Source organism: Haliotis rubra, unplaced genomic scaffold (assembly GCF_003918875.1).
Source record: "Haliotis rubra isolate DU_JTF1 unplaced genomic scaffold, ASM391887v1 Scf231, whole genome shotgun sequence".
Taxonomy (NCBI): domain Eukaryota; kingdom Metazoa; phylum Mollusca; class Gastropoda; order Lepetellida; family Haliotidae; genus Haliotis; species Haliotis rubra.
The window spans coordinates 1,290,652-1,308,237 of record NW_025766348.1 but is presented as its reverse complement, the minus strand read 5'-3'; the positions used below and the strand labels follow the sequence as shown (position 1 = coordinate 1,308,237).

Below are 17,586 nucleotides of genomic sequence, written 5' to 3'. Positions count from 1 at the left end.
GATCTAGTTATCTTCATCGTATGTAAAAATATTCACAGAAATAAAAATACTAACAATACATACTTGTTTTCATTTATTAACATTCATAGATGGCATAACATACATATATAATCACATAAGCGAACAGTTTCATATCTATTTCATAACCACATTTGCACAAAACTCACGTTTGTTTTTACCGCATATCAGCTGCCATTATGACCCGGATGTTGAATATGTTACGGTTTCCATACAACTAATTCCATAATAACATGTCTAATGTACAATCAGGCGTGTATCATAACATATATAATTTATAACTTGAAAAGTCTTTGATGGTCATTAACATCAAACACGCCTAAGTGGTGTGTCAGAAATGTTTGCAAAGTGTTCAACGATGTTTTGGCCTCAGATAGCTTGAAGCATTGGAATCAGTCGTAGAGGCGGCTCAACCACTAAGCAGACTGCTTCAGGATGTCAGATACGGTTGATCGTCCAATCTTCACATCAAACTTCTTCTCAGCAAAAGTGATGACTTCTTGTTGTGTTGTCTGGGGTTTGTCTTTCTTCAAAAGGAGATTTCTTTCTTGATCAATGGCGTAACTTCTACAAGGGGTCGCTTAGCAGGTGGTGTACTTTCGTGACAAACATCTTGTGATGAAAACTCATGTCGGTTGTAAACATTTTATACAGCTCGCTCTACTGTTATTTCTTGATTAAATCGTCTCAATTAATTATCCTGTGTTCCTAATTAACAAGTGTGATGTTCACTGACGCCGGTGTCAAGCAGCCAGTAAGGCACACGCTAATTACCACTCACGTGTGATTGTTTGTATACGGTCGGATCATCCGACCTGCTGTGTTGATTGTCGGATTAACGAATGTTTTTACAATGTATTTACAATAATAAGCTGCTAGATTGGTGTGTCGGAGTCGGAATGCGAGAATGTCGGATTAACGAGAGTAATTATCACTGTTTTAAATGGTTCCCTAATTTTTTGTCGGATTAAAGTGATTGTCTGATTAACGAGTGTCGGATTAACGAGAGCTGACTGTATACACCTTCACAACAGTAGAAATCTATCGGCAAAAACGCTAATATCGTAGCAGATTATAAAGCATGTATGTAAATTACAGTATGTCATTGTCATAGATATTTTGTAAAATTAAACCTCACACAATGATATAAGAGAACGAATTTGTTTATGTATGTTTCATCTCTTACATACACAGAATGCATACATATGTTGATAAAATATAAATGTACAAGCCGCCAAAGGTCTACAAGAGAAACTTGCAATAAAATTACATAAACGTTGCCATACATGATATGTATTCACACCTGCTATCTTTCAACATATATCTTTACGACACAATTAAATAATCAGAGCTTGTTTGTACGACTAGACAGTTTCCTGTCATCCCCGAAACCTGCCAGGGAAATCAGGTGTGAATAGCACTAATTAGCTCGCAACAGCAAGCCGGGCAATCAGCGAGGGGTTCCAGGTGTTGAGTAGTGAAGTGTCTCTAGGGCTTAATGAGTTAAGGCATAGCTCTAACCAGGAAATATTTTTTCTAGTTTCAGTAAGTTTTACAAGAAAATGGTTTTTCTCTGGTCTTTTGTTGTTATTATTAGATGGTTTGTGTTTAGAAACTGTGTGAAGTTCCTCCAAAGTTGGAGCGGCAGCATAGACACAGCAATTTACTTCATGTAACGAACAGCCCGCAGAAAGTTTTAGAGAAATAGTTTCATTAAATAAATCAATTTCTTTTTTGGCAAAAGACATGTTTAGTTGTTTAATTGGCCTCCGTTTCTCAAAAGGTAAATCACAAATTTCCTCATAAATAGAATTGAACCAAATGGAAACAGGATTTTCGGAAAAATCTGCAGCTGAGGAAGAAGAAGAGTTTGGGTCAGAAATTACGGGGCCAATTGGCTCTATTCCTGAACAGTTACCATCAGCAACAGGAAAGAGGTTGATATGGATGTCCATCAGAAGTTGTGTGTCTGCTAAATGTCATATTTATTGTAGCTGGACAATCACATGTCAACAAACTGGCATGCTTAGTTCACCTCATTCCATACGCGTACAACTTCGGGATTACCATGTTCGTGAGGGTCCACTTTTCGCTCCAACTGCGATAGCACCAATTTCACATTATTCCCAACAATCACGAACTGATTACAGCCTTGTCATCCTTGGACCACTAGTTTACAGTAACATCGGCAAAAACGTGTGTGAAATGGTATGCTTATTTCACCTCAATCCATCTGTGTAAAACTTCCTCTTACCATGTCTGTGAAAGTCTGTATAACCTTAGTGATGATCATACTTATTTTACATTTATAGAACAAAAATTGTAATTAAAATTACACAATGCTAGGATATATTTCACTTGGTAAAATAATAGATAAGATATTATATTTTACCGATCACTGCATCAGAATTCATCCTGTTATATTGTTGGGTATTTTTTAACTAAATCACTTGTAGATCGCCGGAATGTGTGCACAGCTGATTGCTATTTCCGGCTCTATATACGAGACAAATACACACATGTAATCTTAATCCCTGCATATAATGCAATGCCTAGCAAAGACAAATTTGAACTGAAACAGTAAATAATCTTGTCTAGTGGTGTTTAATTGCAAATTTTACATCTTCACTGACAAAGTCATTTTCTCTTGTTCATTCATGCGAAGCTATATGATGTTGTTTTATTATCTAATGGAGGGTGTTATCGGTGCAGTAAAGCAATGTGATAAACTTGGTATCCAAATCTGATAACTGCAAATTACGTCAATCCATGAACTACTTTCTCAAAACTCCATACATGCCGTGCGAATCCTAAAACATTAACATTTCATTGATGACGTCATCGCGAGTTTACGTTGTGTCGATGAGTTTGTAAACAAACATGGCTGCCCCCATTATCAAAATTGATGATTCTGTAAGAATTGATGACAGAGGTTCTGGAGTCGTTACTGCAGTAATTGACTTAGGAAAACATGAAACGGAGAAGTTCGTTTAAATTGAAGGTACGGATTATGAGGCACGAGTGACAGGCTATCATCTAAGAAAGGTACCAACCAAGGATTTCGATCTATCAATCACAACAAAGAAGACGACGAATCGATTCCTTCAGGCTGCAGAAACTGATACTGATGAGGTGATTACCCGCGAATGAAAATAGAAACACTACCAAGAAAACCCTGCCTGATTTTATTGTTCGTTTTAGGCAGAAAGATCTTATTTTAGGCATGAGTTATGTTTGCGACTAGTCACAACCATATGCAGCCATCATGAATGACCTTCACCTTGGTGTACCGCTAAGTATTCTTACGCGAATGCTCGATTCTCTTCATTTATAAATTTACGTACGTACTATTTTAGAGTAATTTTAAGAATGACATTCTATGATAAAGAGATTATTAACCTCGTGTGTTTCTGTATCATTAAACTATGTTCCAACTATTTCGCTTACCCCCTTGTAATACAAAAGCAATAATAGCGATTTGAAACTATGATCGTTTGTTAAGCAACTTTTATCCTAAGTTGAATAAAATTCTCAGATTTAAATATTCATTTTAATATTTCTCAAGAACCATTCTCTGCATTTTCTTCATATTTGACACAAGTTTCATCTTGGGAAGGCGCAGGTCCCAGTCGATTTTGGGGACCTTCACATAATTTTCAAGATCACAGTAACTCTTTGAAGTTTTCAGCATGTTAACCTGCATGTTAAGCTTGTCAGCAAGACATCTCACAAACGATTCACTGTATTTTCTTCATGTTTGACAGAAAGCATCATCTTGGGAAGGTGCAGGTTGACTGGTCGTGCTTTTGTTGACATTTAACTACATCTTAAACTACAACCTTCACTTTCATTACTTTATAAGTTTGATTTGATAATTTGCAGCAGGGGATTATGTCACCTAAGTGACAAAGCTTGTTCACTCTTGTTTACAGGTCACAGAAGGAATTACATCTAGAAACTTAAAATGATGTACAATGAACATTTTATGAATGTTTTTGTAGATTGCAGATGTTCAGAAAGACCTTGACTACAAACAACAGGAAGAGGACTCTCGCAAGAGAAAGTAAGATAATAACTTTGATAACTTTACTTGACACTTTATTTGATTATTTTGATTGCATGGCTACTACTGACTGGTGACAATCTGATTTTGGGAATGTCAGAAAAACATTCTAGTTGGAAATATTTTACATCAAAAGCAATGCTTCCAAGTCCTCTTGAGGTCTTTATCAACAATATTACGTAGTGCATTCTACAGAATCCTAACACTACTGCCTAAAAGTTCATTCCCCTTACACGCGTGTGCGTTGCGTTGTGGTCACTAATGTGGAACCCGTTGACCACGCGTGTGAGACCTGTGTGACACGCGTTGCACCCGTGACACACGCATTTCGGAGGGAACAAACTTTTGACCAAAAGAATACCCATCTTAACCTAAAATTGGAGGTCGTGACAGAGAGATCAATTTCTCAATTATATGATGAAGTCTCTTTTATTATGTAGGAAAATAAGAGCAGTGTGATCAGTCAGACCCATCTTCCATATATGGCATTTTGTGGTGTTTTGATATGATGTTCTTGTCACTGAAAGGTTTGTGTAAATTCATGTTAAACGCATGACTTTCAGTGAGTTTATGCATGAGGTTTATGGGTGTATTGTTTCCATTGGATCCTTATTACTTTATGATGGCTTCGGTCATATTGTGTCGGCTCCATGGCCATGACACTGGGAAGAGCAGCATTTAATTAACTCTTTAACTCATTAAGGCCGAGAGACACATATATGGGGCACAATAATCAGTTCCTCACAGCGAGTGACGTGTTTATGGGGTAGGTAATTAGCAGTTTCTCAGAGCGAGAGCCACATATATTTGTCAACATAAAGCACCTCTTATTCAGCGAGAGATGCAAATGTGTGTCATACTTTTAAAATCGCACTGTACCTATTATTTCAACCAATTCAGTATGACTGAGCAAATATTAGCTTTTCTTACGAGAGATGCAACCTTTAGTGTCAATCAGAAGAAGTATTTAAAGTGTTTTGATAACAATTGCTAATCATTATCATACGCTTATACAGCGTTTGGCAAAAGAACACATGTCGGCGAGAAAGGGGATTATGATGTTTTTACAGAGGTAAGTGACTGGTACTCTTCATTAGGAATGGATACTAAAATACTTCGTATGCACATTGATTGAATTAGATGTAATGGTTTAGAGGTTACTGAAGATTATATTTTCTTCAACTTCCTAATAAATAGTAAACAATATATGAAATTTCAAGGACATACAAAGAATTCAAACACAATAGAAAAGTTTGAATTTACTTTTTAGGTATTATTACGTTGTCATGTTTCATATACTGAAACATTATGTATAAACACAAATAATTATACATCCAAGCTCGAATAGATTAGGCATAATTTAATTTACAAATTTAAAGCTTACTGAATTGTAACTAGTTATTTTCCATAATCTAAAGTTGATAATGTTACCTAATTGAATATAAAGTGATAAATCGTGCCTTTGCATTGAATATATATACATGTCAGTGTTATTACAACAATGAAATATTTTACTACGTTTGTTGCAAAACACAGTAAGTTGGTAATTCAAAAAATTCTCACACCTAAACAGAAGTAATATCATAAGTTATTACATGTAAACCATACAAAGGTATTTCAAGCATTTTTGTTCAAGCTGTTGAAAGTTTCATGTTGATTTGAATTGTCAGTTTTCTACGCAATTTACATGAGCATTGTGTAAAACATTTGCACTTGATCTCTGTAATTATCAAATCCGGTGTAATTATCACGTGTATCAATGAACTCAGTCTCTATTGATCCATCTTCAATAAAAGCTGGATAGTATATCAGTTACGGTATCGATACACATGCGTATAATCATTCAATCAGATTACAGTAATGAGATAATTGAACACCTCTTTCGACCTTGAAATAACAGCCTCCGGTAGAATGCATATGTAGTTACGTCCTTGTTGAAAGGTTTGTCCCGTGACAAGTGTAAAATAAACAGATGAGCTGTTATATCATTGGACAACTTGCTTTATAAAGTCACGCCCCTCTCTGTAATGTTTATGCATGTATGCACATCTGTAATCTTATGAACCTCGTTTGCATTCAGTATAAATATAGGCACGCCCACCTTCATAAATATTGGGTGGGGGGGTTGAACTGCAAGTTTATACACTATAATAATTCAGTATAGTGTCACTTCGTGAATTCTGTAATATGTGTACTTTAGTTTGGATATTCATTCGTATCAAGGTGAAGATTATATTTACATGTACAGCAAACCATTATGTTTTATGTACTAGTTGTGTGCGTAAAATGTATATGAAAATAAATACTATCTCTACTCAATGGTTGGATTTCAATCGCTTTGTTATACTTATCGAAAAACACTAAAATGTGTTTTCGATATCTGAGGACAAATAAACTCGCCAAAGTGTCATCTACTCATATTTGTCTTACTTGTATATTACATACATCGTTACCAGTGTGTATGTTTACAACACACAAACTGTTACATGATAGCTTGAGTTGATAAAGCCGAAACCCAGCATCAACGATATAGCCAAGCTGTTAAGTGACCAAACGTGCTTTTCAGAAATTTCGCCCACGCCCCATCACCTGTCCTTTCCGCTGTGACAGGTATCTCATGATATGATTGGTCACAGATAACATATGACCAGCCACTATATTGAAACAGTTGAGATACCGAACGTTCTATTCGGGGAATTTGATGACGCCCTATCACGTGACTCTTTCTTTTATGTCTATGCAAGGAATATGTAGTATACATTTTTATATGTATGTTTGTATGGTCACGTATGTTTTCTGCATTAAATCTAGATGAAACAAAGTGCCAAGCTATATCAATGTGCTCTATGTTAGTCACAGACTAGCGTAATAGTACTTTCATTAAAATAATTCGTATACACTAGAAATGCATCGGCAAAAACGCTTATTTTCATCGAAGATTATTAAGTATGTAAGTAAATTCTTCGTACAGTATGTCATTGTCATAGATGTTTTGTAAGATTAAACCTCATACAATGATATGAGAGAGAGAATTTGTTTATGTGCGTCTCATCTCTTACATACAAAGAATACATGCATATTGTGATAAAATATTAATGTACAAGCTGCCAAAGGTCTACAAGAGAAACTTGCAATCAAATTACATAAAACTTTGCAATACACGATATATATTCACACCTGCTTTCCTGCAACATATATTTGATAATTGCACGGGGTAGACACCATTACACGTGAGCATGGAGTCGTGTGTAAGGCAGCCATGGCATAATGACTGCAAGTTGAGGGGAAAATTGAGCATTGACTCTGGAAGTTAAAACGGAGCAGAAGTGTTGTTTTCGCTGGTCTGTTGAATACACTGCCAATGCCACTGTCAATATAATGCCAAAACATTATTTGGGCATTTACAATTTGTACATTTTCAATTTACATAAATAATTTGAAGGCAAGAATAGTGTTTAGATAATTTGTCATTTGTGTGACGCTTACAAGCAAAAACCGTAACTCGTGGTATCATGTGAGTCAGTGAGTGAGTGAAAATTTAAAGTCACATCACAGTATTTCAGCCATAACGTGACTATGAAAATTGTATATTTGTAAACACATGTGTATATACATGAAAAAGAAACAAACTTATATACTTACCTGTCTGTGAAGGACAGTAAAATAACTAGTCTGTCACAGATGTACACTTAAAACTAGCATAAAACACAACATGGTAACATGTAAATATAAAACATCTCATAAAAAAACGTAGTAAGTGAGATTGTAAATAATATTGTAATCGCTTTAAAATACACTGATAGCAAGACATATTGATCCTAAAGCTATAGTGCGTTTGGCTCAAAAGCAGACCGATGAATTGCAATCTAACTCAAAAACTAATAAACATATAATACTCAATGAAACGCTGATCATAATCAAAATATCAGACCAACTCTGTGATTTGTTTGCAGAATTTATGTCCTAAAATTAAAAAAGTTGTTTAACAAACTATCATTAAAATATTGACACAGTTCACTATTTGTTACGAGGGAGGAGTGCAGAGTAAGGGACAGCCAGGTGTTAGAGAAGCATGTGCACAAGTGCCGACAAAGTTAGGATGGAGACGGCACAGCACAGGTTAATGAATCAATAACTTTGTCGGCACTTGTGCACATGCTTCTCTAACACCTGGCTGTCCTTTACTCTGCACTCCTCCCTCGTTACAAATAGTGAACTGTGTCAATATTTTAATAATAGTTTGTTAAACAACTTTTTTATTTTTAGGACATAAATTCTGCAAACACCTCTCAGAGTTGATCTGACGTTTTCATTATGATCAGTGTTTCATTGAGTATTTTATGTTTATAAGTTTTCAAGTTAGATTGCAATTCATTGGTCCGCTTTTGAGCCAAACGGACTATACTGTCCCACGAGTCCCTCAGAACCAGCATGAAAACTGATTTAATTATCAGAATTTTGCCCGGACATAACATCCTCTTAATATGACTGGGTATGGAATTGTTAGGATTCTCCGCGCGAACGAATAAAAACATCTGAGACAAACGTTGTATATTTCACACCATCAAGTCGCTATCGCTTCATTTTATCGAGACCTATCCCCTGAAAAAAACACACACACTGAAGATTTTATTAGAAACATTCGCCACGAGCAGCAGTTTTACACATACGGAGCTATGACTATGACTGAACCGACTGACAAAAGTGAATGTACATCTCACACTTTGTGATATAAAAAACAATTAACCTGATGATGTCTACAATATCGCAAATTCGATTTTACAGGATAAGATACGTTAATTGATATTGTTAGATCGCTGTTGCTGGCAAATAAATAGTGAAGCATACGACTTTATGAGTGACAACTTCTTATTTATTGCATAGACCTTAATTGCCTTATGGCCAGGAAAAGAGATCAAGGGGTCTGACCTCGGGGTATTCTCGTGACGTGCACACACTGTGTCGTGTAAAAACAAAGTCCAGAAAACAATGTCCACTTCGTGCGAATGTGTTACTGAGCTCATGATTGTTATTGCAAGACTTCGGGCAATACTAAATTGTGAAATTATAAGGAAACGAAACAAGTATTTTTTACAATTTTAATAAATAAGACAAACACAATGGCGCTGGTGTCCCCATGGTTCAATCTGTTCCTGGTGGTCTCGTATCATTCTTGCAGGTTTCGTATTTTATTATTACACATTGACAAACAAACCGAAACATGAGTCTCATTAACATATTCAGACAATGACCTACTTTTCAGCTGATCCGAATTTTCTCGTGTGAAAGTGAAAATAGACATCACAAACAACTATGGTTACACTCAATTCCAATTTCTTGTTTCATAAGAAAATGGTATTTACAAAGGAATTTTAATTTTTAACTTTAATAACATCGTATTTCTATATTCTATGGCGAGGTGTAGGCAGCATGACCTTAACTAAGACGTCACAGACTGCCCCTGTTTGATGTGGTCATAAAATGATTCACAATTCATCTGGCTCACTGGTTGCACCTGTTATGTGTTTTTTGCGCTTATTCGGTGTAGTTCTGTAACGCACAATGTGATTGATATAATATCAATTCCGTACCAGACTGCCAAACTATTTTAGCAGCACAGCCCCGTTTTGAAATTTCCAGGTTTCCGTTTGACAGAGCTCGCTGTACGGCAGACCACGCTGCACGACGTGTTTGCAAGGATTACAAGGAGCGTAGTGTTGCAATATACAAGTGGTTAGATGTATCAAATAATGCTGATTAATATTTATGTATCCAGTTAAATGAATTGGTCTCAAAATGCGTGACAGGTTATTGTACTAAGTTGTGCAATAGGACGGAACCCAGTCAACAGTAAACAGGACTGTTGTGTTATCAATTTTTTGACTTGCTCAATTTCATTCGGAACAGCAGGGTGGTTGTATGCACTAGGTGGCTTGGTGAGGATGTCGTTGACGGTAGATACAAATCATACAATTGATTTACAATCCTTGATGGTACATTGCCAAGAACACCAGTCTTTTCGTCTTCTCTTCAAGATTCTGTAAGTGTGGCCATTCACACAGAAGTTTCTTCCACTTCAGGATGTGGGAAGAAATTTGTAATATACCGGTAATTGTGTGTTTGCCATAGCGAAAGTGATGCATGATTTACCTCATTTTGCCAGAATTATATAGTACAATTTCTTGACACTGATTAAACGTTTGAGTAAATTTACTCACCCATCGGTGTATACTTATCAGAGTGAACATATTTTATGAAATCAATCAACACTGAAAACTATTTCTGAGTGAACTCACTCACCTATCATAGTCACATGCTTACCACCCTTACCAGAGTGAACAGAGTTCATGAAACCTTAAAGAACAAATAAACTTTGTTTTTTCATACTCATTTAACTATTACATATGAAAGATTTGTGGTTAGTCTTATGCGGAACATCAAATTCATTCTTAAAAAACTTGTGGTTAATTAATACCGAGCCATTAAAAGTTGCCAAAAAGTCGCCTGCCTCACTCTTGCCCGCCAACGAAACCACAGACAGGTTACGTAACTCTGTCGTCAGAGCACTGCAGTGACGTCATGTGAGGAAGGATTTTCAGTTATTGTGTAGCAAGCTCGTCATTTTGATGATTTCTCGACATCAACGAAGACATGCTGAATCGTTGCGTTGTCGTCAATTGCTCCTAGGGGTCGGGCGATGGTGTCACCATGCACTGATTTCCACAGGACCCCGCAGTTCATGCTAAATGGGTTATGTTTGTGAGTGCGAAGCGAGCGTTGTGGAAGCCTGAAACGATATCTTACTTGTGTTCAGATCGCTTCACGGAAGTTAAAGAATCAAAACTACTTACTAGTTGTAGTAAAATATGTATATGATGATGACCATAAAGATTTTCCATGACAAAACTTGTAACATAACGATTTCTTCCTCGGAAGCGAGGTTGTGGTCGAAGTAACAATAATATTGTAAGTGGTATTATATTGACACCCACTCGCTTCCACGAGAGAAATTGTTATGTTATAAGCTATGTCATGCAAAATCCTATTGGCCATCAATCAAATACATAATTTACTACCAGTAGAAAGTAGTTTTGATTTTGTAACTTTCGGTGAAAACAAACCTAAATAGCATTTATCCTCAGACTGGCGGATGTTTATGACAGGGCCGCCATTTTGAAAATCGTGAAAGTGACGGGCTAAAGTCTGTTAGAATTAATGAGATTATGGTTTGTTTTCATCAAGTTAGAAAATCAAAACTACTTTCTACTCGTAGTTAAATATGTATTGGAATCATAACCAAAAGGATTTTGCATGACACAACTTATAACATAACGATTTCTTCCACGGAAGCGAGGTGGGGGTCGAAGTTACAATATACTGCGCGATAAATTTCTTGCTACATACACGTGGTTAACGACCACTCACCAGTATGTAGATACTAGTCACTGTACGTCTTTATGTTTGGTCTTATAATCCTAATTAGTTTATTATCATACTTCTGATACTTATAGTGAATTTATAACAGAACTGTAATATCTAGACATTTTATAGTTTTCCAATGTGAATCATAATTCGCACACACACCCTAGCGTATGTTGTCTGTCTCATTACACTTCACGATGAAAACAATGATTCTGTTGAATGCTACGACAAATGAATAAAAACAAAATGCAAATATTAAAATTAAAACAGATTAAAGTTATAGGAACAATGTCAGGCTATTACCTTGTTCGAGGAATGTATCCATCAATATCCACAAAAACAAGTGATATGCCATTCATCTGCAGCTGTTCCAAGTGATGTGTCTTTTAACAGTTTAATATACGAAAAAGTGATAAATCTTTTCAGGTATTTCACATTGGTGTATAGTCTCATTGGTCACCCAAGATAGCACACCTGGCAACTAATTGCATAATGTCCGCCTTTCTTTCAAAACAGTAATTTAGTTAGCCAATAGTGGGCAATCAATCAATGTATTGCCTGTTAATCCTTTGAAAGGAGGACGGTTTTTTTACTCAGACACCGACACGACAGAGTGTATTCAGTATAGATTAGTAAATCTACATACATAAACACTACCTTTTGACAAATCCGCTGTATAAGATAAAAGTAATTAATCAATCAGTGTGTTATCGGTTAATCCTTTGATCGATGTTTATAATGTTGAATATTTACTCCAGACACAAGAAATGCCAAATGGGAACCTTTGTCGCGTAATCTAAGTGTGTTACCACTAATTATACCTGTTGTAAATTCATTAACTGACCATCAAGTGAATGATAACAAATAACATGTGTAGGTTTATACCACCTAACACGGGTTACAACAAGGGAGTATTAATTGCTGTATTGTAAAACTTATGGGCCGACGCTGTTTTGAGGATACGAACGGAACTTCATTGTTGCATAAGAAATACATATAAGCATTTGCTGTGTGCTAAAACTGTATGTACCTATTTACCTAAGTAAATTTTCAGATTCTTCTAGCAATGGCAAAGTAGGATTGTTTAGTTTATGGATTCAAATAAATCAAATGTCAATTTTTAATATCATACGTAATAGACGTCATATTTTTACATGTCATGATTAAATATCGAGGTAAAAATTTGGATCAGTCATTATACCATCCAGGCATTCGAAAACCTGAAAAGCCCACACTGCTGTGATACTTTATAACAATCAGACAAGAACTACCGGGGATACTTTCTAATAACTGCATCTGCTGGGCATCCACCCTTCTTAATGTCGCACTGTTTAGGTTGAAGAAATTAACCGTAACCGTGATGAGCGAGGCTGATCATCATTTTCACTATCACTAGCGTCTGGCTCGAACAATAAGGCCTAGTGACACCAAGCGATTTTGACAGAATCGTCTATGAAAACAAGTTGTAACTCGGAAACTAGGCAAAGCAGGAGACAAAATTAAATGACAGTAGATTGTGAGAACATATAGCTTTCATTTTTGACAACAGTTGTCACGATTTCAGGTTTATACAAACCTGTAAACAAGATAATTTACCCCCTGAAATGTACTTGAATTCTGCATCGGCCCTCACATCTATTCCTCATATGCCATCACAGAGACGTGCCACTCTGATTGGTTGAAATTTTGTTCGCGGGTGAAAATTGTGCACTGTTGTCAAAAAGGTCGATTTAAGTTAATTAAGATCGAAATGAGTAGATTTAACGACGGGGTTTCATTTATAACGATGCCAATATGTGATTTATGTATTTGTACCCCCCTAGAGTATATGTGATCTTTAACAATTCCGGATAACAGTTCACATTATAGCACTTCCCTACCAGTTAATCCCTTACAAAACCAACACACGACATCAAAGGTACACCGACTGTCCACGTCCTGCGAAGCCAAAATTTCAGGTTGTCCATGTCCTGAGAATGAACCCTGACCTCATACCGCCTACACCCTTATCAAAACAAATTTAGGGTTGATTGCACATCACGTAAATGCTGTTATACCTTTAGAAAAGTAGACTCTTCAACTAATGAGGTATACTTCCAATAATGAAAATAAACTCTTGCACTGATGATTTTATATAATGTTTAGATCACCCCACCCTACCTGCTCGCCGTTCTAAATCTCCCGTCCCTCCTGACGAAGATTTTATGGACACTTCAGGACGAACCGGTTCACATTCCCGACTCAATTCACCTCAACATATGTTTCAGTTCGACTCACCATCTCATAGTCGTTTTGATTCACGTAGTCGTTCAGTCTCACCTAGTCGAAGTGGTTCGCCATTTGGATCCGGTTCACCTAGCTGTGTGGTGTCTTTTCATCAGAGGGATTATCGTAATTGGTCTCATTCACCTCAGGTGAATCAGGATATCCCGTCTAGTCAGTCTAGAGCAAGTGAGCACTTGCGGTCAGCGCCTTTACGTGATAGTTCCCCTCATCAACATCGTTCTGTGCGGGTGGTTTCACTTGCTAGGCAGCGTTATGGTTCAGTGGATCGGCGTTCACCTTCACGCCATGCCACTTCTACTTTGCCTCGGTCACAGGTCTTGGAGTCTTGGAATCCTGCGCTTGATTCCTCTCCAGCGCCGGATTTAGACACCATGCTTCGTGCTGTTACATTGGCTTGGAATCAGTGCCATTTGGCCTCTCAAGTTCAACAATCGTCTGCCATACCTAGCAATAATCGTCCTGTGGATTTGAGGGATCTGACTCTGTCTCAGACTCCTTTACCTTCACCTGGGCAGTCGGACATCTCCACTCCAGGGTGCAGTGGGCGAGCTGGCTAAGGCGCCAGGCTAGTGATCCAGCGAGGTTGAGGTGTCAGGATCAAGCCCATTTGTGACCGGATGTAAAAACCATGGAGTCATCTTTGTTTGCAGACTCTTTCAGTGTCGCACAACCCTTAGTGTACAGTACACAACCCTGTGCACTTTAAAGAACCCACGAATCTGTTGGTATATGACCAGATGGTGGCCACATGAATACGTGCATACACCTAGTTGCGGCTACAGCAACGTGCAGTAAACTTGGACAAAGTACTGTGACTATGTGTCCCAGTCCACCCAGCTCTGAACGGGTACCTCGTTAGGATGAGAAAGCCACAATAACTCGGTGCGCCTAGTGGCTGCAAGAATTGTATACTCCCCAGGGAGTTGAAATTGATAATACGATGTGCCGTTGAGATTGACATCCAATGATCGAGGGAAAAATACCAGCGCCTTGAGCATGCACTAGTTGCGTGGATATGTGAGCTATATAAATATCCTATAATAAAAAAAATAAAATAATAATAACTCCAGATGGCAGTTTTGATGTTGTTTAACCGGCTCACGTGCCAGCTTGGATAGTTGAAAAACTTTAGCTACCTCTTAGTAAATCTCCAGATGATTTGGCCACGTCTTATGCCATGACAAATAGAGATATTTCCAGTATCACACTTCCTTTGCGTCCATGTATTCAACAATTACGTTCTTCTCTTGATGCGGCTTTCAAGAAGCTTAGGAGGACGAAGGATGGTTTGTCAGCTCCACGGTTCCGACCATCGACGGCACATACTCATGGTGTTCAACTTTGGTTAGCGGCACCTTTAGTTGATGATGACATTTCCATGGTCTGTGGCAATCGTTCCAGTTCGCCGTTTTTTGTGGATGACAGGGAATTGGCTCATCTAGATGCTGCGATTCGGCATTCTATCCCTTCCATTAGTTGTATCATATCGGCTGTTGACGCTGTGGCGGCGGCTGTCAATCATGCCTATACGGACCAGGATGCGTACATTAGGGGATGTATGGCTCTGATATTAGATCAATTCCAGGTGGTCTTGGGGCAACTTTCTCATTCTTTGGCTATCTACTTGCCATACGGCGTCGGGGCCCTTTGAATTTATCCTCATGGGAAGATAGATTCAAGGCTGAATTGTTTCGTCAACCGTGGTCGGGGGATACGGTGTTCAGTGGGTCTATTGCAGAAGTAGCATCCAAAGTGGACAGTTTCACGTATCTGTAGATCTGTTGGAGTTGCAAAAAATTCAACTTCAAGACTGTATGCAGCACCGTCGAACCCCACACTTTACCCCTTCCAATCCAGACTTTCGTGAGTGTATGAAAGACAAGGCCTCTTCTCAAGCACGAGGCAGGAAGTCTTTTCATGGTTCCGCGTCACGTCTCCCCTTTAGACCCGACGCTGGAACTGGAAGTAAAAACTCCAAACAGTGACTCACGGAAATCAGAGCTCGGATTGGTTCTGCCGGATCTGGTTGTTCCGGTGTTCGATTCCCCTGTAGGCGGGAGGTTAGGTCTGTTTGCTCCCAACTTGGAGTTTCTAGGGGATCCATTTGTCACAATGACTCTCATTCACGGCTATCGAATGCCTGTTGTCGGGGAACCACCCCTCACCATTCACCCTTTGCAGCGAACGTATCCTCAGGATCAGGCTGCAGTCCTTTCGTCCACAATCTCAACTCTACTGGAGAAACATGCGGTAGAACACCTCCATCCGGTGTGCGTAACTCCAGGGTTTTACTCCCCGATTTTTCTTGTGCCAAAGAAAAACTCAAGCAAGCTGTGTCTCATTTTCAATATGAAGACGTTCAACACTCGTTTCCTTCACCCGCCACCTCATTTTTGAATGGTATCAGTCAGTCTTCTACGTTCAATTCTGAAGAAAGGGATTTCATCATATCCCTCGATCTTCAAGACGCATGCCTTCACATTCCGATTCACCCAAATCATCGGTAGTACCTGAGGTTCACCTTCGAGGGCCATCACTTCCAATGGAAAGTCCTTCCATTTGGAATCTCTACGGCCCCGTGGCTTTTTACTCGGGTGACCAAACCCATCAGCAGTTTCCTTCACCTTCGGGGAGTGACTTTCGAAAGCTATTTAGACGATTGTATTCAGGCACAACAGGATCCAATTGTTCTTCAAATTCATCAGCAGTTCACCATCAAGCTGCTCAAACAGTTAGGGTGGCTCCTCAATTACGAGAAGTCGGAGTTAACACCGACTCGCAGACTTCAGTTCAAAGGAGCAGTTTTCGACACAGAACAAGCCATGTTGTTTGTTCCCCAGGACAGGTGGACCAAAATTCAGCATCTGGTTCCTCTAGCCTTGGATCACCCCAGAACTCTACACCAGTGCAAGAGTTGCTGGGCGTCTTAACGTCAGCTCAGGCTCTGACTTACAGAGGTCAGCTGCAGCTTCGCCTGCTTCAGTTATTTCTGCGACCTCATCTTCAAGCCAACAACCCTCAGGAGTTGATTCAATTACCCAGGGAACTGCGTCCAATTCTGCGTTGGTGGCTCAACGTACAGAATGTTTGCGCCGGCGTCTCTTTGGTGCCCTTCAGTCCGACCCATCAGTTGTTTGTGGACGCTTCTCTTGTAGGTTGTGGCGCCCACTTCCTTCAGCATCAAGTGGCAGGGCAGTGATCGTCCGAAGAAAAGTCACTCCACATAAACATTCTGGAGTTCAAGGCAGTATTACTGGCAATTGAGCACTGGGCGGCTCTACTCAAGATGTCTCACCTGCTGATACAGTCAGACAACTCGACAGTAGTGTGGTACATCAATCACCTAGGGTCGACGGGTTCAGCAGCACTTCTACAGTGGACGTTTCGATTTTATCTTCTGATAGATTCTCTCAACATCGTAGCAAGAGCCAGGCACATCCCCGGAACAAAGAACTTGATTGCCGACACTCTGTCTCGTTCCAGTCGCCCGTCGCCCGTCGCCCGTCGCCCACAGAGTGGCAACTCCTGCCCAAGATTTTTCGGACGATAATTTACCCGCTCTCTCGACCAAGTGTCGACCTGTTTGCCACTCGGTTCAACTCCCAACTGCCGAGATTCGTGTCTCCAATACCAGAGCCACTAGCCTGGGATCACGACGCCTTAGCCATTCCCCGGGAGGGTCTCAACGCATATGCATTTCCGCCCCCAGCTCTGCTTCACAAGGTCATTCAGAAAATTCAGAAAGTGCAACTGCTTTTGGTTGCGCCCTTCTGGCTGGCGAGTAGCTGGTTTGTCGG

General features: G+C 39.0%; 1 protein-coding gene across 1 annotated transcript in view; it reads left to right on the top strand.

The window, feature by feature from the left end:
- LOC124278117 (structural maintenance of chromosomes protein 5-like) overlaps window positions 1-17,586 on the top strand; it is a 387,080-nt gene that overhangs the window by 139,780 nt on the left and 229,714 nt on the right. The window contains exon 8 of the mRNA XM_046713865.1: window positions 4,020-4,081. Coding sequence (XP_046569821.1) covers window positions 4,020-4,081 — 62 coding nt within the window. The remainder of the gene's footprint in view (window positions 1-4,019; window positions 4,082-17,586) is intronic.